Below are 21,426 nucleotides of genomic sequence, written 5' to 3'. Positions count from 1 at the left end.
CTGCTATTTGGACAGAGTACAAAGCGATAAAGCAAGGGAAGTTATTGAAACGTAAGTAAATAAGACATTCATGATTTATCAAGTAGGTTTGAAGGTAAGATAAAATGCTAGCTTTTGTCCCTTCGAAGCTAAAAAGTTAATTACAGGAACTTAAGATAACTTGGCCTTTTTGTTGGTCATTACTAACGTTTTGTGACTAACTATCATAAGAAAAGCTAGGTGAATAAACTCTGCTATAGGACTACTTAGTCGACTGAAAAAGGTATATTTGACTATCTATATATAAATGCTGTAAACCGCGCCAATGGTTGCTTAACCCACAGATCGTTTACCGACCGGTGAGCGCAACTGGCTATGGGCGTCTCATTAATAAATACCAAGACGAAGAAGAGAAAAGACTTCCTTCTTACCGTTTTTTAGCTCCAAAAAAAACCAGAGACTTGAAAACGTCCTCCCTTTTTAAAAGTCGTATAATAAAGCTTAATTTCCAGCACATGGAATGTAACAGAAGAATCAGACCCAGACAAATACCAGTACTACTACGACTTCATAGAACTGGTAGCAGACGTGTCGTTCCGTGATAACCTGCAAAACTTCTGGAAGTACCAGGCTGATGAGACGGTGAAGGGCATCAATTTGTTAGAGCTGGCGTTGACCGTGCATCCGAATATGACGTTAAATGTCGTTGTTTCGCAGAAAGATTATGAGGTAAAAAAAAAAGATTTAACCTATTACTGTCCCACTGCTGGGCAAGGGTCTCCTCCAGTAATGAGGAAGGGGCCTTGAGTCCATCACGCTGAAGTGATAGATTACCTGATGAAGACTTCTCATGGTAGAATTTTCCGAGCAGATCTCCTGATGATGGCGTCTCATGGTAGAATTTTCCGGATAGATTTCCTGACGGTGACGTCACATGGGAGAATTTCCGGGTAGATTTCATCTTAAAGACGTCTCATGGTAGAATTTTCCGGGTAGATTTCGTCTTGAAGACGTCACATGGTAGAATTTTCCGGGTAAATTTCATGACAAAGACGTCACATGGGAGAATTCTCCGGGTAGATTTCATCTTAAAGACGTCTCATGGTAGAATTTTCCGGGTAGATTTCATCTTACAGACGACTCATGGTAGAATTTTCCGAGTAGATTTCCTGGTGAAGACATCTTTCTTTTCACTAGGTCCGCTGGCACCCAGTAATGACAGAAGTGGGCATGTGTTTGAGCTTCAACTCAATGTACGCGGAGTACCAGCACATGAGACAGGACTCGGCGTGGAAACCACAGAGACTGCTGCAGTGTCACTATCATAGCGGACAGTGCTATGTCAGAGCTGATTCTGAGAATAATGCTGTGAGAGTGAGTAGCGAAGTGCTTGGTAAAATATAGCTTCAACCTAGTATGTGACGTCATTTGGCACTTACGTCTGTTTAGAATGAAACAATTTTCGAAGTGAAAATCATGAATGAAAATAACTGAAAATCACGAAAAGAAAAATATAGGTCCCCTTATTTCACATCTAGTTTTAAATAAAATGATAATATATGTTAGTTAAAAAAATTAAATGTTGTCAATTGTTGTGTATTTAAAAATTATATTTGAGCTGGTTATAAAAATATTGTTCAAAACTTTGTTGTTATTTTGAATAGCGCCATCTTTTGGCGGAATGCTGAACTACCAAGTATAATGAGTAGAATTACGTTTTTCAAAGTTTAGAATAATATTTAAATCAGAAAGTTTTATGTTGTATTTTAAAAACACGCTAAATAAACACATTGTAATGATGTTTGTAAAGAAGAAGCCTTAGCTTAGGATGTAAGTTTTATACTCCTGAGATAGTCTTCTGTTTTACAGTATTTCATTCATTCTCCATACGAGATATCAACAGCTATCTCGAATCCTACGGGAGAAGTGATGCCGGGTGAAGAACTAGTCATTGACTTCAAGGTAGGTGATTTCAAAATCAAAACGCGTCTTTCTGCAAAGAGCTAACTACTTTTGACCTATGTAAAAAAAATTGAGTTTATATTTTCAATTCATTTGTGATTTGTGTCGTTAGTTTACATACTGAATGCAACATTTTTTTTCTTAGGTGGTGGAGATTCAGGCTTCTCCAAGCGTGAAGAACCTGAGAACTGAGCAGCGTCGTTGTAAATATCCTGACGAATGGATCAGTGACTCCATACGGGTAACTTTTAATAACAAAATAAATATAATAAATAGCGACATCTATCGGCGTGAACTTCAAATTTCGTGTCAAGTTAACCCCCTCTCCTTTTATATTGCAATATCATCCAAACGGTCTCATGTGATACCAGGCATAATAATATATTTAAAATCGTTGTTCTGTAACGCTAAAACCTGCTTAAAATTTGCTTGTTTGTATTTCAGGCATACAGTTTCTCGTTGTGTCAGATGCATTGTCGCAGTAGGATGGCGGCCATGTTTTGTGGATGTAGACCTTACTTTCACGTTAAAGGAGGTAACATTCGACTTTGTCTTGAATCCTGACTTGTTATATCTGTAGTGTTAGGCAGATGTCCAAACGATATAGGTATCTGCCTCTGGTCTAGGCTAACTTAAGTTAGGACTCACCGATTGAGAAATAATAATACTTGAAATTAAGCATTGTTGTTCTAGACCAGTCGGAATAATTTTGTGATTTTTACATGTTTACTTCAAATTTTGTAGTGTTTAAGGCACATAATTTGAACTGGTATGAAATTAACTAAATAAACTTTTCGGAAAGTTTAAGAACATCTTACGTCGCACTTTTGCTCTCGGATAAGTTATCTGACAAATAACCATAAGTCATGAAACTGCTCTATGTCAGTAAGTATGTATTGATGTCATTTTATATTTGAAACTAGATGGAGAAGTATGTGACGCACGCGGCATGGCCTGCATCGGACGAAACGTGGAGATTCTCATCAATATACCAAAGAACCTCGCCAAGTGCTCCTGCCTGCCGCAGTGTGCTGAACTTAACTATTACTCGCACACTAAGAAGATAGTTATTCGGTTAGTGGTTGTTGATAAAGTGGTAGTATTTCATACATAACCTGTTTGACTGCGTAGCGCAGTAGTTAAGGTGGTCGCCACGTTACTGTCAGTTGGTCAGGAGATCGTGGGTTGATTTCCACGTGGAACAAATATTTTCGTGTCTGGTTGTATTTTGTGCCCGTTGTTTATAAAGTCAAGATTAACTTGAGACAGACTTGTTTAACATAGTCAAGTATATATTTTAATAGGTATGAGACAATATTGTTATTGCGTCGTCTTGATGTAAGTTCTTCATAATTTTATTTTGAAAATTCTGTCTTAAGTCCGATTTGTCTAAGGTTCAACGTGTCGTGGCACACATATTGCCCAAAAATAAATACTTCTCCATATTTTTTGGAGACTAGCAAGCTGTTAATACTTACGCATATTTACTTATGTACGTTAAATAAAAAGCAACGCCATTTAGCAAATAATTAGTGATCGAACTCCTGAAAAATTACAGATCCTGAATCGCGTTATCAAAAAAAACGCAACATTAATTAACTTGAATCATTTGTAGTTGTTTGTAAAGTAAGTATCACCAACACTACTAATATTTTTTTATCTTAAATCCAACATGAATGGGAGTTCAACTGACGAGGGCAAGGAGGAGGAAGAGCAAGAGAGCATGGTGTCTGCCATCAGAGTGAACATGATGCCGCCCAAGATCAGACTCAATAGAGACGTTATCTTTACTTTGGAAGACTTGTTCGGTAGGTAGCCGTTACGTTCGAAATGGTGATATATGTGTATAAAGGTGCTCCCACACAGCAGTTATATAACTTTAAACAACATTGTGTAACACGATAACAAAACAATTTTAATAAAAATTTAAAACAATTTGTTTAAAAACAAATGTTATAAGTCAGTTTCTAACGTTATATTACTGTGTGCGAGCACCTTAATATAGCGACATTTTTTGTTCGCGTCGTGATTATGTATACCTACCTAAATAATTATGTGGAATAGTGATAGCCGAGTGGTATAAGTTGACACCTCCTACGCAAGTGGTCGCAGGTTCGAACCCGAGGCAACACACCAATGACTTTTCGAAGTTATGTATGTATTAGAAATAATTGTCACGTGCTCCAACGGTGAAGGAAAACATCGTGAGGAAACCTTGCATGCCTAAAAATTTGTTTAATACATTTATTGAGGGCATGCAAAGTCCCCAACCCGCACTTGGCCAGCGTGGTGGACTCAAGGCCTAACCCCTCCCTCATTACGGGAGGAGACCCTTGCCCAGCAGTGGGACAGTAATGGGTTAAATTTATTTATTATTATAGGTATAGAGGAGACAACATTTGACGATATTGGAAATCTTCAGGAAACTCCCCGAGGCACAGAGATTTATTCCGGGTGACCCGTTAAAGAATTTCTTGACTGTAAAATTCAAGACATTTTTTACACGATAAATGCATTTAACCAAGAACTTAAACATAGATATTATTCTACTTTTACACCAGTTATTGAAGGTCTGGCAGGTAATATTATCATAATAAGTAGTATTATTATATTCTACAGCATCTTTAGGAGGTACAACAGCATTATTCGTCGGCGCCAGCGTGCTTACAGTCATCGAAACTGCCTTCTTCATCGTGAGGAACTTGATACAACTGCTGTTGAGAAGACATCATACTATACGCACTGTTCGGTTTAGAACCTAGAGTATCAGCACTGATGATTGTAGGAATAAAAAAAATAAAATCAAGGTTTTCATTTATTTACCCTTTATTACAAAATTATTTTGATTTATGGGAAATTTATAGAGCAAATAATAAATATGGTTAGTGTAGTAGTCTCAATAATCTGATGTAAAATATTGCTTACATTTTTGTTCTGAAACTTATTTTAGAAGGTTTTGTAGAAATAGTAAACTAGTAAACACTTAAAAGTTTACCTAAGTAATTAATACACTGTGAAACCGCTCTAATATTACTTAAATATTTTTTTGTTGCGTTTTGACTTAGAACCGTATGGGTATTTTTATAGTTACGTTTACGAACGAAGTCAGTCGGTGTCAAAACTGAATCTGTCAAAACTGTCATTGTCAATGTCATAACATACAAAGAATTGGTGAATTTCGCATAAAAATGTAAAAAACTGATTATTAAAGATTATATAATTCCAATTATTAAAGTAAGTATGAGAAAACAGAAATATGTCCTTACAGATTACTGAGAGTAACACGTTTCTAGCTTTCTAAGATAAAAACAAAGAAAAACTATCTTCAATTGCGGTGATGTTTACCGGTACATCGTATCAACTCTTAGATGATTTATCTTCATCTTAAAGGTTTAATTTCTGCTATTTGAAGTCTATAATTGTAGTATGTCTAATAATCTTCACTTACTCCACTTTAACAAGTGACTCTCAGTCTCATAATGTGTGCCATTTTAGCACGACGTAGGCAGTGACTTATACTACATTTTAATCATGATCATACAATATCTTGAAATATCTCGTCTTGCTATGTATTTGGATAACTGCACTTACAACGGCTGAGCTTCGCTTCGCTCGCTCCCACCTCAGCCTTCTAACCTAACCTACCCATGTCGGTTTGCCAAAAACTCCGTTTTTGGACTTTCATTTTGATTTTGTCGGCGAACGGTTGATCTGTTCAAAAAATTCCAAGGGATAAAAAGTGTTTATTTTTAGCCAATCTATACGATAAAAACCAAAAACAGCAACATTTTGAGACTTTTTAATTTTCGTTGAAAAATTTTCTAAGTCCAGCTTCCTATAGTAACGAGAGAACTTTAAACCCATTTTGTCGGCAAACGGTGGGTCGGATCAAAAAAACTCAAGGGGCAAAAAGTGCTTATTTTTAGCCAATCTATACGATAAAAGCAAAAGAAACACGATTAATGAATTTTTCAAAAATCGTGAAAATTTTTCTAAGTCCTAATCGCCTTGCACACCCTTTGCTACACTCCAACCGAGAAATCTACTAATTCTGTTACCTAATCTATTATAAAGCCTTTTTGTTTATAAATCTTTGCAAGTAATAAATGATTTATTTTGCTGTGGTCTCACTGGCAAGTCAGTTAAAATAAATTAAAACTTAAGATTGTATAAATTGTATAAAAAGATATAAACTTGAGATTGCATGCATATTTCAGATGGCATTATTTATGAAGCAAGATTTTAGTCCTCCTATACTCTCAAGAAGATGGGTGGCCATGAAATTCAGGCCTAATATGGTAAGCTAACAACTAAACTTTGTACTTATCAATAGAAACTTTGACTGACTATGAACATACAATATAATGTATTAACTTATATCAGAGTGAAACTAGAAACATACAAATTATTTGTTAAATGCGACAGTCTAATCTACTGAGACTTTAAATTTGCATAGGCTCAGGGGCTGATCTAAGGACTATTACAGAACAACAGACACAATTTAACCAGATTCGAAATATTTGTGGTAATCGAACACAGGACCTCTTAATGGCATGATAGAGAAGTGGTGAAACAAACCACTGCTACAATGGAGGCAATCAAAATAAAATAATTTCCTAACTCCTATTAATGAAATAACTTAACACATTTCAGGTAATATACAGTCGTAAGCACATAATATCAATACTAGAAAGTGGCCTATTATTCAGAGAAGACAGTTTAGAAGTGGAGCAAGAGGCTCCGTCTCCGGATGAGGTCAGAATAGCTGCGGGTGGTAAAGGATGGATGACAACTGGGGAGAAGGTAGCGGCGGTTGTGGGAGTGGCTGCTTGTGTCATGGCCTTTCCACCAAGACAGTAAGTAATTAAGAACTAGTTTTTGCTTCTACTAGGTCTGAGTGAGTGTGTTTCTTGTGGTTAAAAGTGTCCTATGTGTTCATCTATGTTTAAAACTATGTGGGTACAAAGTTTCATGACAATCTGTTGTGTAGTTTTAGAGTGAAAGAGTAACAAACTTACTTACATGCAAAACTTTCAACTTTATAATATTTTTGAATAAGAATTTGATACTCTTAGACAAAATTTTAGTCAAATCTCTATGGTATCACATATACCACTATTAGCTATCAGCTGCATAAGACAGTCTTTGCAGACAAAGCACTCTACTAGGTTATTGGATTATAAATATCTATAACGGCACGTTTGGAGCAGCAGTTAAAGCGATTGCCTCATTGCAATCACTGTTCAAATCCCATCCCAGATATTTGTGTGATGAACACGAGTATTTGTCCTAAGCCTGGTTGTTAATGTATCTGCATAATTATGCATTTAGATGTATATAAGTATGTTTATCAGTTATCTGGTTACAGTACAAGCTCTGCTTAGTTTGGAATCAGGCGACCATATGTGAGTTGTCCAATGAGTTGTGAATTTGAGGCGCCCATAGCCAGTTGCGCTCACCGGTCAGTAAACGATCTGTGTGTTAAGCAATCGTTACCGCGGTCATTCCTTAGATGGGTGACCGCATAGTGCTATTTTAGCTGGGCGTCTCCGTGCTTCGGAGGGAACGTAAAAAGTCGGTCCCGGCTGTTGTCTACCAAGATGACAGGCCATGTCAAAGGCCTCTTGGGCGGCTTGAACAACTTTGACACTAGGTTGACCACTAACCATACGCTAAAGAAACAAACAATAATATGTATCTAATTATTTTTTCAGCATCCACCGTTCTCTCCTCCTCAACATATCAGCCTACGCATCTATCCCGCTCGCAGTCCGCTGGGCACATAGATCACAGTGTGCGGGGTCGTTGACCTCGCTGCTGACTGTCATGAGAGAGTACCTAGCCCTCGCTAGGAGGACTGCCGCCTGTTTGAAGGAGTATGCTGCTTTGTATGCACAACTGTGAGTAACTATATTTAATACTAGCTGACCCTCGCAACTTCGCTTGCGTCACATAAGAGAATCATATTTTTCCCCGTTTTTGTAACATTTTTCACTGGTACTGTGCTCCTATTGGTCGTAGCGTGATGATATATAGCCTATAGCCTTCCTCGATAAATGGGCTACCTAACACTGAAAGAATTTTTCAAATCGGACCAGTAGTTCCTGAGATTAGCGCATTCAAACAAACTCTTCAGCTTTATAATATTAGTATAGATAAAAAATTCTAGAATTCTATATTATTTAATTTAAAAAATTGTTAATATTATTTAATGGATATTATCCCTCTTATTCACTAACACACTATAAACCTATATTAGTTAAAAAAAACTACAACAGTTGAAGCGCCCATAGCCAGTTGCTCTCACTGGTCGGTAAACGATCTGTAGGTTAAGCAACCCATGGCGCGGTCATCCCATAGATGGGTGGCCGCATAGTGGTATTTCAGCTGGGCGTCTCCGTGCTTCGGACGGTACGTAAAAAGTCGGTCCCGGCTGTTGTCTACTAAGACAGACGTTAAGCCATGTCTAAGGCCTCTCAGGCGGCTTAAACAACTTTGACACTAGGTTTACCACTAACCATACGACAAACAAACAGCCTATCTCAAGCAGCTTTTTGTCTGAAAAAAAGCATATTTTAATGTATGTATGTAAGCAATCAATTAGATAAAATTTAGCATTCATTAGTGCAATGATAATCAATGAATTTCTTTATAGCCATAGCAATATATATTCATATAATTTTTTTTTCCTTAGCCTATTTGAATGTCCCACTGCTGGGCAAAGGCCTCCCCTCTTCCCTTCCAAATCCCCCTATCGGCGGCAAGATCCGACCAGTTCTTTTCAAAATATAATTTTTATTTATTTAATTTCCAGTGGCTCGCTAACATCAGTGATAGACTCAACCCGGCTGCTACTGTGTCGTCAGCAGAGCGCTCTGTCCGTGTTGTTGTCGCGTGCCTCCTCGGCCGTGCTGGGCAACGCGCCGTGGTTGCACGCTGATATTGACTGGCAGGCCGTTGCTAGGCAACCGGATGATAACCTCATGGTAAGTTATTTACCTATTTAGTTTTTAAATTTTTGTAAACAAAACTAAACGGTACCTAATTACTATGACGCCGCTGTCTGTCTGTTTGTCTGTCTGGTTATCAAGAACCGTGATAGTTATGGTAGGTATGGTATGGTATGGTATGGGCATGATAGACTGTTGAAATTTTCATAATTAACAAATAATTTGTTAATTGTTGTTTGCAGTAATTCCGCAAATAAAACGGAATTACAAAGTTCTTATTTTTCATAAGTATTGTTCATCCTGACAGTTCCAGTTAACCGAAATTTTTAATTAAAACATTTACAACCCCCATCTTATTTATACAGATACAATTCAAAAAGCATGTTCTATCCTTTACTTACTAATTGCCTCTGTGGCGAGGTCGGTAGTGTATGCACCTGCCGCGCAACAGGTCTCAGGTTCGAATCCTGGACCGGGCCAATAAGTCTTTTCTGAGATTTTCTGTTTAAAATTTCTCAGAGATTGCCCGGAGTTAGGAAGTTGAGGTCTTAGACCTCCGTGCCTCGGAGAGCACGTAAAGCGAATCCAATTTAGTTTAGTTGTTCAAATGTTATGCGCATTTCAGTGATATATTTTTATTTTATAGACTCTATAAACTATATTACTACTAGCTTACTTACTAAAAACTGAAACTAAAATTACCCTTTTCCATTTTCAGAAAATCCACCACGCATACTTAGTAGTGCAATCAACACTACTGAAACACCTAGCTAAGGCGCACTACATCCCGCCGGCGGCCGCCCAACGCGTCTACAAAAACTACAACGAGCGATTATACTGGATTCACAACACAGTTATACCACATCTTACTGAAGAATTTAAACAAAATCTTGAATCTCTAGAAAGAATGTATCGTTTACTGAAAAATTCAGCCAATGTTAATACCGAAGTGAAAAAGTTAGGCACAGCTGTCAATGATAGTTGGGTCTACTCCGATGTACATACGGGTGTAGCCAAAACGTGTTTAGAAATTAAATTAACGGCAAATAAGTGCAATAGTCTCGATGTTTTCCTAGATTCGTGTGCAATGAACAAACAAAACATAGATTTGGAAGTTCTAAACAAAGATATAGACGACATTATTGATGGTTTAACTAAATGTTTGAAAAGTATACAAAATTCGCAATTGCGGTTGAAGAAATTGCAAAATAAATGTGAAAAAGAGGTTACAGTTGAGAATGTTGAGGTTACGGAAAACGCGGGAATTTTGACATTGACAGATGATTTGCCAGAGAGTAAGGATGAAGTTTTTTATTTTGTTAAAACTGATGATGATGATTCTGTTGTGCCAGTGGGAGATTTAACTACGGCGCCTGGTAAAAAAGAAAGGGAGACTTCGAAAATAGTTTTTTGCGAATTAAAAAGAAAATTGGGGAAAAGAGAAGACGTTATGAGAGAGCGAGAGAGGCAAGCGTTGGCTAAAACAATGCCGGAATTGAAAGACATCCCGGAGTTCCCTAGACAAATAAGCCTAGACGATTACATCGAAAGAAAGGGTTTTATTAAGAAAATTAACAAAAAATCTACAAAAAAGCATAAATTAAGTGTAAAAACTAAGCGAATAAGGATTAAAAATAAGAAATTTAGGCTCAAAATAGCTAAATATGGTAATGAGAGTGACATAAGCGGTGATGTCTTCGAAGCTAATGCTAAATTGAACGTGAAAAGTAAACTTTTGACTGTAAACAGTGGTAGTAAGTACTATATAACTCGTTGGTGTAAACAAATAGTCTCTGAAAAATCTTCATATAAAGACTTTGAGAGTATTTCTGAAGACTTAAGCGATATAGAACCTTCCTCATCTAACAAATTAAATGGAAACAACGATATTAAATTCTCAAAAGCGGACTTAGAATTGTCAAATTCATCTTCCGAAAGTGATTTCGAAATGTATAAAGAAAAACAAATGGCATTACTCAATGATGTTCGTAGACATAGAGCTGTTAGAAAAAAGAATTATCCCAACCATAGACCGGTTATAGACAATGTAGATGAGAGTTTGAAGCCCATAGAGTATACTTTTGGAACGGGAATGGCTATGGCTTCCGTGTTGCAATTGAGTCGTAAAATTAATTCGGCTCAGGAGGAGGTTTTTATCGGAGATGGGGAATTATCTAGTGATAGTGGAAATGATGAAGACTCATAAAGATGTATTTAAGCTGTACGTTTATTGTGTCGGGATTGGAACTTAAATTTCATCCATTAATGTCCCATTGTTGGGCGAGTGTCTCCCGTAATGAGGGAGGGGTTAGGCCTTGAGTCCACCACGCTGACCAACTGCGGGTTGGGGACTTTGCATACCTTCAAGAACTGTTCTAAAGAACTTTCAGGCATTATTGTTACTTTGTATTAATTTCTATGGTATCGGTATTTAATCGCCATAGAAATTAATACACTGGTATGTCCTAGGAGTGAATTTGATTGTATAAAGTATTTTAAAGCATCGCCAAAAATTACCATAGGATTTTATGCATTTAACTTAAACATATACAAAATAATAATATTAATTTTAAATAGACGTTAAACTGTTTTTATAAAAGCATTGTACTAATAAAGTCAGCATTTAGTGGCTTTTTAACCGACCTCAGAAAGGAGGAGGTTCTTTTGACTTTTTAGGCTGCTTTAGAAATTTTTTTGTTTGAAAAATTTCTTGATTTTTGTTTTTATCAAAAATAAATAAACGCCACGTTTATCTTTGTGTGTCTGAATATAGCAATAAGTCGCGGCGCAGGAGTGCGTGTGACCGAACGGAAGCACGTCGTTGTTACGTCTCCGTCACACGCATGAATAGATATACTACCGCTAAATGTACTCAGAAACCGGGCCTATACAGCATTTATTACTTTAAAAAAATCTGTGGTAATTTTTGGCGATATTTTTCTATTTATCTATTTATAAATTAAAATAATTGTCGATATAATTAAATATTCATAAGCCTTGTGATTCTGTGATCGGATTATTGGTTGCAATTATTGTATCGTAATTTTATTGTATTTTAATTAAATTAAATGCTTGTTTTTTTAAGTATTTTATTTATTATCACCCCTTTTCTTATAGTCAAGATCTCCTTTGCAAATTCAATATTTATCGTATCAAATCAATACAAATTAGTGACATCTATGGCGCAGTAGCTGAACTAATACAATCTAGTGACATCTACCGGGCAGTAGCTGAACTAATACTAACAATTTAATATACCTCCTTGGTATTCATGATCTCCTGGTAGCTGTGGATCAATTTGAAAGGGAAAGTCTAAATTTTGCAAGTTTAGCGACATCTAGCGGGCAGTAGCTGAATAAATAATATTACAATAACGATTTAATATACCTCCTCAGTGGTCATGATCTCCTGGTACCTGTGGAACGGTTCGACCGATTTGGCTTAAAATAAGTGCGGTTAAGTATCTGTTGTAAATCCACAGCTACTAGGAGATCATGACTGCTTGGTAGTGTGTAATGTTTTATTCTTCCATCATGTACAAATGGGATAAAAAGATATAATACGTTCGTTTCCTGTTTCTAAGCTATTTCTTCACCAATTTTCAGCCAAGTCGGTTCAGCCGTTCTTCAGTTACTGTTAAAAAATAGTGCAGCTCTCCTAACGCTTTTTCAGTTTGTTGTTTTTCACTCAGTATTATATTCTTATGTTAGTGATTGTAGACAAAATTTAAGGTACCAGGCTCGCAGAACTGACGAAGAGATCTTTTGAAATTACAATGTTCGTGGTTTGCAAGTTTAGCGCCATCTGACGGCAGTAGCTGAATTAAAATTTAATTCAATAGCGATTTAATATACCTCCTCGGTATTCATGATCTCCTGGTAGCTGTGGATCAATTTTAAGGACAAAATTTAAGCTTTGCACGTTATAGCGCTATCTGACGGGCAGTAGCTCAATTAAAATTTAATTCAATAACGATTTAATACACCTCCTCGGTATTCATGTTCTCCTGGTAGCTGTGGGATGAATTCAGCCACTTTTATTTCGATATAAAAACTAACTGTTGCGGACTTTTCGTGTGTGCACAATACAATTCCTTCACTCTCATCGGGGATTTATCGCAGGGATAGATAGGATAGGATATTAGAATGTTGAATAATAAAACATCACAATAAATTTCTTTATATTTAATAAAAAATCACCATTATATACATAAGTACAATAACAATCACCAATATTAACAATTACATATTATTTTCAATATATCTTAAAAGTTAATTTGTTCACAACTTTCCTGACATAGGAATGGAATCTTGGACCTTTGCACAGCAGACATTACTAAAGACTGACAATTAAAGACACATGCTCTACTAAGTTTTTGGAAATACAAGGTCTGGTATAATTGGACAACTCACACACAGTCATTTGATTTCAAACTAAGCAGAGCTTGTACTATGGTAACCAAATAACTGATAAACATACTTATTTACTACTTTTAAATACATATCAACATAGATAAATTCGGGGAAAAAGTCTTTTCGCATTATAGTACGTATGAACTCGTAATAAAATCTTTTCTCTACACTAAATCTCGATATTTGGGTACCTCACGAGCTCACTGAAATAAACCTAATGAACCGTGTACTTATTTGTGATTCTTGAAGCCAAAGAGAGTTTATTACAAGTTCATACATACTATAATGCGAAAAGACTTTTTCCCCAACCTAATACAAGCATATAAACCAATGCATTTGTAAATTCACTATTATATTTTATTGTCATTTGTATGTACAGTAAATAAATGCATATTTTAAATACCATAGGACGCGACTTAAACAATACTAAATATTAAAAAAAAATACATCGAAAAATGCAGTTTAAAAAGAACATTTCAAATTATAAATATAACATAATACATGTGATTTTATTATCTGTTTTTAACAGTAAGAAAAAGAAAAGAATCCTTTACCAGACTTTTAAAAACTAAAGATTACTTATTAGCTAAATATTTAAGTATAATTTATGCAGAAATAGTTCTTGCGGAATACGCCAGTATAATATCTGCTTATAATTTATAGTCCTAAAAAATAGCCCTACTGGTTCACAATTGACATATTTTTCTTTTATACTCAGGCCCTTACAAATATGCTCACTACGTCATAATCAAATGAATCATAGTAATGTGACAATGTGTAGTGAGCGAGAGACTCCGATATAATGACATGACGCAGTGAGCACGTTTAAAATGGCCCTAGTATAGTAGCCGGAAGGTCAGTTTCTTCATACATATCTCAAGTAACCGCGTGATTCTTCTTATTCATAAACACACTATAAACCTATTTTAGTTAAAAAACTACTATAATATGTTTTCTCTTTTTCATTTCGCTAAGGAGTGAAAGAAACAACACTCTCATAAGCCTTTCATAACTTCATATATTTTTATGAATAAGAGGGATTGACTTTTACTTGACATTTGTGTAATAAAGATAAATCTGTTTCTTCATAAAACTATCAGTAAATTTGTGAAGAAACTAACTTTTTCTTTACAGCATACTTTGGCTGTTATTTTTGATGAAGAAACTGGCTGTAACAATTATAATATTTATTATTTTTCAAAGAAAAGTTCTCTTAAGTCACTAATTGGGTAGTTGACTGGGTTAACGAAAAATTATTAAACTTGTACTCGTAATAGGTTCATCTGAAATGCTCAGACTGTAATTAAAAAAAATATATATATTGAAATTTTAATTTTACAGACTGAAACATTTCATTAGACACAAACATTTCATTAAATACCAACGAAAATACGAAACTGTGACGTCACTGTCGTACTTCTATACTAAAATGTGTTTTTGACATTTCATAAAGAGTAGCAAGAGTATTTGCCTGGCAGAACTACCCAAATTGCAATCAAAATGTAATTATGAAAACCAGATTTTATTAAAATTTATGATTGACTACCTCCGTGGCACAGTGGTTTAGGTCACCACGGTGCTACCATTGCGACGGATTCGATTCCCACACGGAACAATTATTTGTGCGATCCACAAATAATTGTTTCGGGTCTGGTTGTACTTTATGTCCGTTGTTTGTATGTTTGTAAAAGTCCCCGTGACACAAGAGCAATTCTTAGCGCGAGAGTTGTCTTATATAAAAACAATAAAAACAAATTATTCGTGTGGCAACTCGTTACCTGTGCGCCCCTCCACTGATACCTTTCACCGATGACGAATGCATAAAAGACCTTGCACGGCGGGTGAATGGACATTTGATTGTGAGCGCTTGAACTGAACGGAGCTCTTTCAAAAATGTTAGTTGTACCTGTTTTGTGAATATGGAGTTTTGTGAAGTGAAGTGGAAGTGATTCAATTGAATAAACAAGTGTTTTTATAAGTGAAGAGACTTGATACACACATATTCGGTTCGGCATTAATCTGCCTCGAAGGGCTCTCAGCCGGTCGACATTGCCGTGCCTGAATGAATGTCGAATGTAAGTAACTAAATTATGTTGAGCCAAATGCAAAATGACATAGCGTCAATCTAGAATAATTTACCTATCTATCGTATGGTTAGTGGTCAACCTAGTGTCAAAGTTGTTCAGGTCGCCCGAAAACCTTTGAAAGGGTTTAACGACTGTTATCTTAATTAACAACAACCGGTACCGACTATTTACGTGTCCTCCGAAGCATGGAGGCGCTCAGTTCTAATACCACTATACGGTCACCCATCTATAGAATGACCGCGACAACGGTTGCTTAACCCACAGATCGAACACAACTGGCTATGAGCGCCTCTAAATGAATCTAATTACATAGAAACCTTTTACAAGTACAAGTTAAAAACTTTTTGTTAACTACCAAATTGATAACCTCCGCTTTTCTTTAAAGTCGGTTAAAAGAAACCATTCTCATAACTTGCTCTTCCCATCTAAACCTTCGACACCGTACAACAAGAACTGGCTGACATAAGCAGCCAATCGTTCAGGATTACTCACATGAACATCATGGCCTCCCTCCACCGGCACACAGCGATAATTTCCATGCTCATACAAAGACTTGTCTAGTAGAAAGTCTGTGTTTCTATATAATTTCAATCAATGCAAACTAGGTACTTGACAAATTAACTCTTTATGAAAAATGTCAAAAACTCTTTTTTTTATAGTAATACGACAGTGACGTCACAGTTTCGTAGGTATTAAGTGTCTAATAAAATGTTTCAGTCTATAATAATTACAATTTCAACAATACAAAAAAAATACATAACCTGAGCATTTTAGAAGAACTTTTTACGAGTACAAGTTTAATAACTTTTTGTTAACTACCAAATTGGAAACCTCCCCTTTCCTTTAAAGTCTGTGAAATATAACGAAAATACCTTCCGTTCTCATAACTTGCTCTTCCCATCCAGACCTTCGACACCGTACAACAAGAACTGACTGACATAAGCAGCCAACCGTTCAGGATTACTCACATGAACATCATGGCCTCCCTCCACCGGCACACAGCGATAATTGCCATGCTCGTACAAAGACTTGTCTAGTAGAAAATCTGTGTTTCTGTATAATTTCTTCCTCAAAGAGTCTTGGGCTGCTATAGTGAGTATCGGGTTTGAAACACTTGTGAATATTTTTTTCATGTGTTCTGGTGAGAAGGGCGCGCCGTGAATGAGCTTGTTGCGGCGGTCGAATGTGTATCTGAAATATATGAACATTAAGGTTATTGTAAAAGAAAATGTATTAAATAATATTAATAAATAAATCAATATTTTTGGACAACTCACACAGTCATTTGATTCCAAACTAAGTAGACCTTGTACGGTAACCAAATAACTGATAAACATACTTATATACTTCTAAATACATAGTTATATAGATAAATTTACAACCAGGCTCAGAACTACCGCTCATCATAGTAAACCCCTCCCAAGCGAGGGAGGGGTTAGGCCTTGAGTCCACCACGCTGGCCAAGTGCAGGTTGGGGACTTTGCATGCCCTCAATAAATGTGTAGACTATAACTTTGGAAAAGTCATTCCCTCTTATACATAAACACACTAGAAACCTATTTTAGTTAAAAAGCTACTATAATATGTTTTCTCTTTTTCATTTTGCTAAGGAGTGAAAGAAATAAAACAATTTATAAACCTTTCATAACTTCATATATTTTTATGAATACGAGGGATTGGTTCTTGGGTCGGGTTTGAAACGTTGACCACTTACGTGAGAGGTGCCAACTTATACCACTCGGCTATAATTTCAGACCTTTCTTTACATAGTTTTAATAATGTTTGTAAGTACATTACCTGATGAGTCCATCTCCGACTGGTTCAGACAGTCGTTCTAACACTGCAATGGCATGCTGTTCTGATAGACCTGGCCTTTTAGCACGAAGTGATGATAATGCCTGGAATTTAATATAAATTTTGTATTAATAACATGTATGTATGTAAATGAGGTAAGGGAAGTTTGTAGAGATTTGTGGTTGTGGTGAAAGAGTTAGTGGCGTTCAACGTTCTTTGGTCTCTGCCTACCATGGGAAAAAATGGGTTGTTTTATGTATGCATGTATTTTAAAACACAATTTTTAGTAGTTTTCTTTTGCGATTAGCTTCTTATCGTATGGTTAGAGGTCAAGCTAGTGTCAAAGTTGTTCAAACCACCCAAAGCCCTTTGATGTGACTTAAAAATATACATATAATAATTAAATAGGTATAAGTATCTCTTATATACTGACCTCTTTCCATTTTAATTTCGGCGCCTTGTCCCTCGGCGCGTTCAATTTTTCGTAGTTTTTGTAAAACTCTTCAAAAAAATATTTGTACCTGAAAAAGACATGAAATAAACATTATAGGCTTCAGTCATCCAGTTAAGTTTTGAATTCAGAGTTGAGCCTCAAAATTTATTATTTTAATACTATTTATCAATTTAAGCAGTTTTCCGGGTATCAAACCTACAATATAAGATAGCAGTAAGGATTTCTTGTATAATTTTATATCATACTAGCTGACCCGCGCAATTTCGCTTGCGTCACAGAGAGAATGGGTCATATTTTTTCCGTTTTTGTAACATATTTCACTGGTACTCTGCTCCTATTGGTCGTAGCGTGATGTCATATAGCATATAGCCTTTCTCAATAAATAGGCTATCCAACAGTAAAACAATTTTTCAATTCGTATCAGTAGTTTCTGAGATTAGCGCGTTCAAACAAACAAACTTGTCAGCTTAATATATTCTCCGGCCACTAAGATAATGATATTAATTTTATATTTCTTACCATTTAGGAAAGTCTTCAGGTGGTATTCCAATAAAGTTGATAGGGTCCAACTCTACAAGTTTCGATATGGTATCTGGATAACATATGTTGTAGATTTTACCTGAAAACGATTACAAAACTAATTAGTTATGTTAAAAAGTCAAGCTTTTGGGATCTTTTGCAAGTTACATTGCAAATGGGTACTAATTTGTTATTAACTCGAAAAGGTCTAAAATTACACATAATATGAAAAAAAAAACAGTTTATGTGTCAAACCTATTACAGTCTATGAAATTGCAGTGACGAAACAAACATCTAAAAAATAAAAAACAGTAACACTATAAAATTTCCAAAGCAAGTTTCACGGTCCGCCATTTTTGTAATATGGGCACAAGTATTTGTTTTGAGCCTAGTTATAATTGTATCAATATAAGTATTTATTTACAAGTAGGTATATAAGCATGATTATATAAAAAAATATTAGTTACTATAGTACAAGCTCTGCTTGCTTAGTTTGAAATCAAATTTACGTACGAGTATACGTTGTCCAATGATATTGATTTTTACTTACTAATTCAACAAGGAATCGCTAGATGGCGTTTCCTACCATAGTAATACAAAAAGCTGCCGGCAGATGGCAGTACACAAAAATATTAGTACAGAAAACTACCGGTAGATGTCGTTACATACCACGGTAATACACAAAACTGCCGACAGATGACGCTATATACGATGGTAGTACAGTAAACTGTTAATAGATGGCACTACGAGCAATTGTAATAAAAAACGCTGCCAATAGATGGCGTTATCTACAATCTTACCTAATACAGCACCGAAAGAGTGCCCTATATAAATAAAGCTCTCCCATCTGAAATGTTTGACGACTGCGTGTAAAGAGTACAGTATGTCGTATATACTGATCATGAGGCCGGGAGGGAACGGGTCCGATTTACCGTTGCCCGGGAGCTCCACACCTGAGGAATAAAGAAAAAGGTTTTAATGATAGTCTTTTATAAATCCTCCGCGGCGCAGTGGTTTAGGTCGCCACGCCGCTACCATTGCGCCGGGAAAACTGCTAATATGTAACAATGAGGTAATATAGCAATATAAATAAATATGTAGTTACATACATGATAATTAATAATTATGAAAAATAAAATAAATAGATAATGTATTGTATTTTCAATTCCCAGACAAATATTTGTGTTCTCTATTTTGCCTATCTATTATAGTCAACTTCACAAGACTGGTTTGCAGAATTAGTAGTTATAGTACAAAAAGATTTTACAAAACATAATCCATTTAAAATCTCGATAATGCTTCACAATTACAACCATTTCAATAAATTTTTCTTTAGTCTCTTCTTTAAGAAAGACAGAAGACAGCACTCCCGCACTAAGAACTGATCTTGTATCACACGGATCATAACAAACATACAAACAATGGACGCAAAGTACAACCAGACATGACACAACTAATTGTAGATTGCACAATAACTGTTCCGTGTGGGAATCGCACCCACCTCCCGACGCAATGGTAGCGGCGAGGTGACCTTAACCACTGCGCCAAAGAGATACTTGTATCTGATAATTATAGTTTCTGATAAAAACTGAGGAACTCGTTTCATAGATGGTCACCCATCTAAAGAACCACCTCAGCAAGCATAGCTTAATCTCAGAGATCGAACTGAGCGGCTGTATTTTATTAAGCTATGTAGCTGATTGTAAATAAAAAAACAAGTATAAACTTACCTATATAATAATATTTCTGTGGCAGCAGGTTGACGAGTGGTCTGAAGCTAACAGCTGAGTCCATGTTGCCATGACAGAGTAGCACCGGAGGATCGTAGCAGTTGCCCCATGCTATTACTGGAATATGAACATTGTATTGTTAACAAAATGCTCTCATTACACCCCAACACCATATGCAACAAATAGGCAGAAAGAGAGAGATAGAGTACAAAATATCTTTGAACTGATCACAATAAAATATCAATATAAAATTGTAAGAAATATATTGACATTTGAAAAAGAGCTAGCTGCGAGTTTCTTGCTTATTTTGCAAGTGCAGCTTTGTACAAAGTTTACTAAATAAAGGATAATTTGAATTTAAAGCAGTGACAGCTGAGTAGAATAAGCTAATACTTCTCAAGCAAGTAGTTGAGGGTTTGAATCCAACGAAACCCACTAATGACTTTTCTAAATTGTGTGTATAAAGAAATAATTATCACTAGTTCTAACAGTAAACGAAAACATTGTGGCCTTGAATGTTTAGAAATTCTTTGAAACAGATTTTAGTGGTTTCTACACAAGGTCTAGCCTTCATTCTGGGAAGAGACCCTCGTCCATCAGTAAATATTGTCTTTCAATCTAATATAATAATTTTAAATTAGATTGAAAGACTAAACATCTTGATTTATCTACCCACTATGTTTATTAATAAAGTATACTTTGAAAACTATTTAGAGGCAACCTGTAGTGTTTCATTTTTCTGCCTATGATATTTTATTTATAAATAGATTATAGATAAACAAATTTTATCTATTTGGTTATATAAAAAATTTACTTTTCGAAAAAAAGAAATTTTTTTTTACTCTTCATAATATGGTGGTAAATTGTATCATAGAGTAATAAAATAATTTCCCAAGGATGTATAGTTTGTTTTGACAGAACTAGTCTAAGGATAACGTGAAATAGAAGTTCAAAGTTCATTTTGTTATAAATCATAGATTTTTTGTATTTTATTAGCAATTAAAATAATTATGATAATAATTGGTTTACTTACTTGCTATCCTGCCCCACGGAGCTTGAATATACCACTCATTTTCCGATAAACTCATGTTATTAACCAACAACTATTTTTTATAAATATACCGATTTTTAACACACAAAAACACTGTATAAAAATACTGTAAATAGTTCGTTGATTAAACTTTTTAGTTTATTTATTAAAACTACTTAGAAGTTTTAATCTATTCTCTATTTATTTTATTTATTGCATATTTCTGTAAACCAAAATTTACGTGCAGACATTAGACATGACATTGACAAACTTGTCAAATGATTGAACTTTTTTATCCGATCCGTTTTACGTAACGATTACATAGTCACCGACGGATTACAAGATCTAAATTCTTTATTTTACATACGACGCTGTTTTTGATAGGTAATCATTAATTAAATGCATTTTTATTCAAATTAATTTTCAAAATATTCTGCATACTGCTAATACAGCAATGCTGATAATTTATTTTGTACAATTTTTATATCATCGTTCTCACGAGTAGATTT

At 35.4% G+C, this 21,426-nt stretch overlaps 3 protein-coding genes across 3 annotated transcripts; 2 read left to right on the top strand and 1 right to left on the bottom strand.

Annotated features, from left to right (window-relative positions):
• Positions 1-286: 286 nt before the first annotated feature.
• LOC142984976 (uncharacterized) lies at positions 287-2,318 on the top strand. The gene is made up of 6 exons (XM_076132884.1): positions 287-291; positions 492-708; positions 1,177-1,353; positions 1,849-1,941; positions 2,087-2,182; positions 2,313-2,318. Exons 1-6 carry the CDS (start codon positions 287-289, stop codon positions 2,316-2,318), a joined length of 594 nt encoding a protein of 197 aa, XP_075988999.1.
• A 2,759-nt stretch (positions 2,319-5,077) lies between these two features.
• Positions 5,078-11,951, top strand: LOC142985291 (uncharacterized). The gene is made up of 6 exons (XM_076133378.1): positions 5,078-5,175; positions 6,159-6,239; positions 6,595-6,797; positions 7,656-7,841; positions 8,756-8,927; positions 9,610-11,951. Exons 2-6 carry the CDS (start codon positions 6,159-6,161, stop codon positions 11,095-11,097), a joined length of 2,130 nt encoding a protein of 709 aa, XP_075989493.1. The 5' UTR covers positions 5,078-5,175; the 3' UTR covers positions 11,098-11,951.
• Positions 11,952-13,060: 1,109 nt separating this feature from the next.
• LOC142985197 (serine hydrolase-like protein 2) lies at positions 13,061-21,185 on the bottom strand. Its single transcript, XM_076133228.1, has 7 exons — positions 20,921-21,185; positions 19,888-20,004; positions 18,958-19,110; positions 18,158-18,257; positions 17,618-17,705; positions 17,188-17,288; positions 13,061-16,581 (listed from the first exon to the last, which is right to left on the bottom strand). The coding sequence occupies exons 1-7, from the start codon at positions 20,973-20,975 to the stop codon at positions 16,272-16,274; spliced, it is 924 nt and encodes a 307-aa protein (XP_075989343.1). The 5' UTR covers positions 20,976-21,185; the 3' UTR covers positions 13,061-16,271.
• Positions 21,186-21,426: the final 241 nt, after the last annotated feature.

Source organism: Anticarsia gemmatalis, chromosome 29 (genome assembly GCF_050436995.1).
Source record: "Anticarsia gemmatalis isolate Benzon Research Colony breed Stoneville strain chromosome 29, ilAntGemm2 primary, whole genome shotgun sequence".
In the NCBI taxonomy this organism is placed as follows: Eukaryota; Metazoa; Arthropoda; class Insecta; order Lepidoptera; family Erebidae; genus Anticarsia; species Anticarsia gemmatalis.
Note: the sequence above shows the minus strand (reverse complement) of the source record. Positions and strands in the feature narration are given on the sequence as shown.

Coding starts and splice junctions, on each gene's coding strand:
- LOC142985197 (XM_076133228.1), bottom strand. CDS start 20,975: ATGAGTTTATCGGAAAATGAGTGGTATATTCAAGCTCCGTGGGGCAGG. Junction 19,111..19,887: donor ACAGAAATATTATTATATAG/GTAAGTTTATAC, acceptor TTTATTCCTCAG/GTGTGGAGCTCCCGGGCAAC. Junction 17,289..17,617: donor CGAAATTAAAATGGAAAGAG/GTCAGTATATAA, acceptor ATTAAATTCCAG/GCATTATCATCACTTCGTGC.
- LOC142984976 (XM_076132884.1), top strand. Junction 709..1,176: donor TTTCGCAGAAAGATTATGAG/GTAAAAAAAAAA, acceptor TCTTTTCACTAG/GTCCGCTGGCACCCAGTAAT. Junction 1,354..1,848: donor CTGAGAATAATGCTGTGAGA/GTGAGTAGCGAA, acceptor TCTGTTTTACAG/TATTTCATTCATTCTCCATA.
- LOC142985291 (XM_076133378.1), top strand. CDS start 6,159: ATGGCATTATTTATGAAGCAAGATTTTAGTCCTCCTATACTCTCAAGA. Junction 6,240..6,594: donor TGAAATTCAGGCCTAATATG/GTAAGCTAACAA, acceptor AACACATTTCAG/GTAATATACAGTCGTAAGCA. Junction 6,798..7,655: donor ATGGCCTTTCCACCAAGACA/GTAAGTAATTAA, acceptor TTATTTTTTCAG/CATCCACCGTTCTCTCCTCC.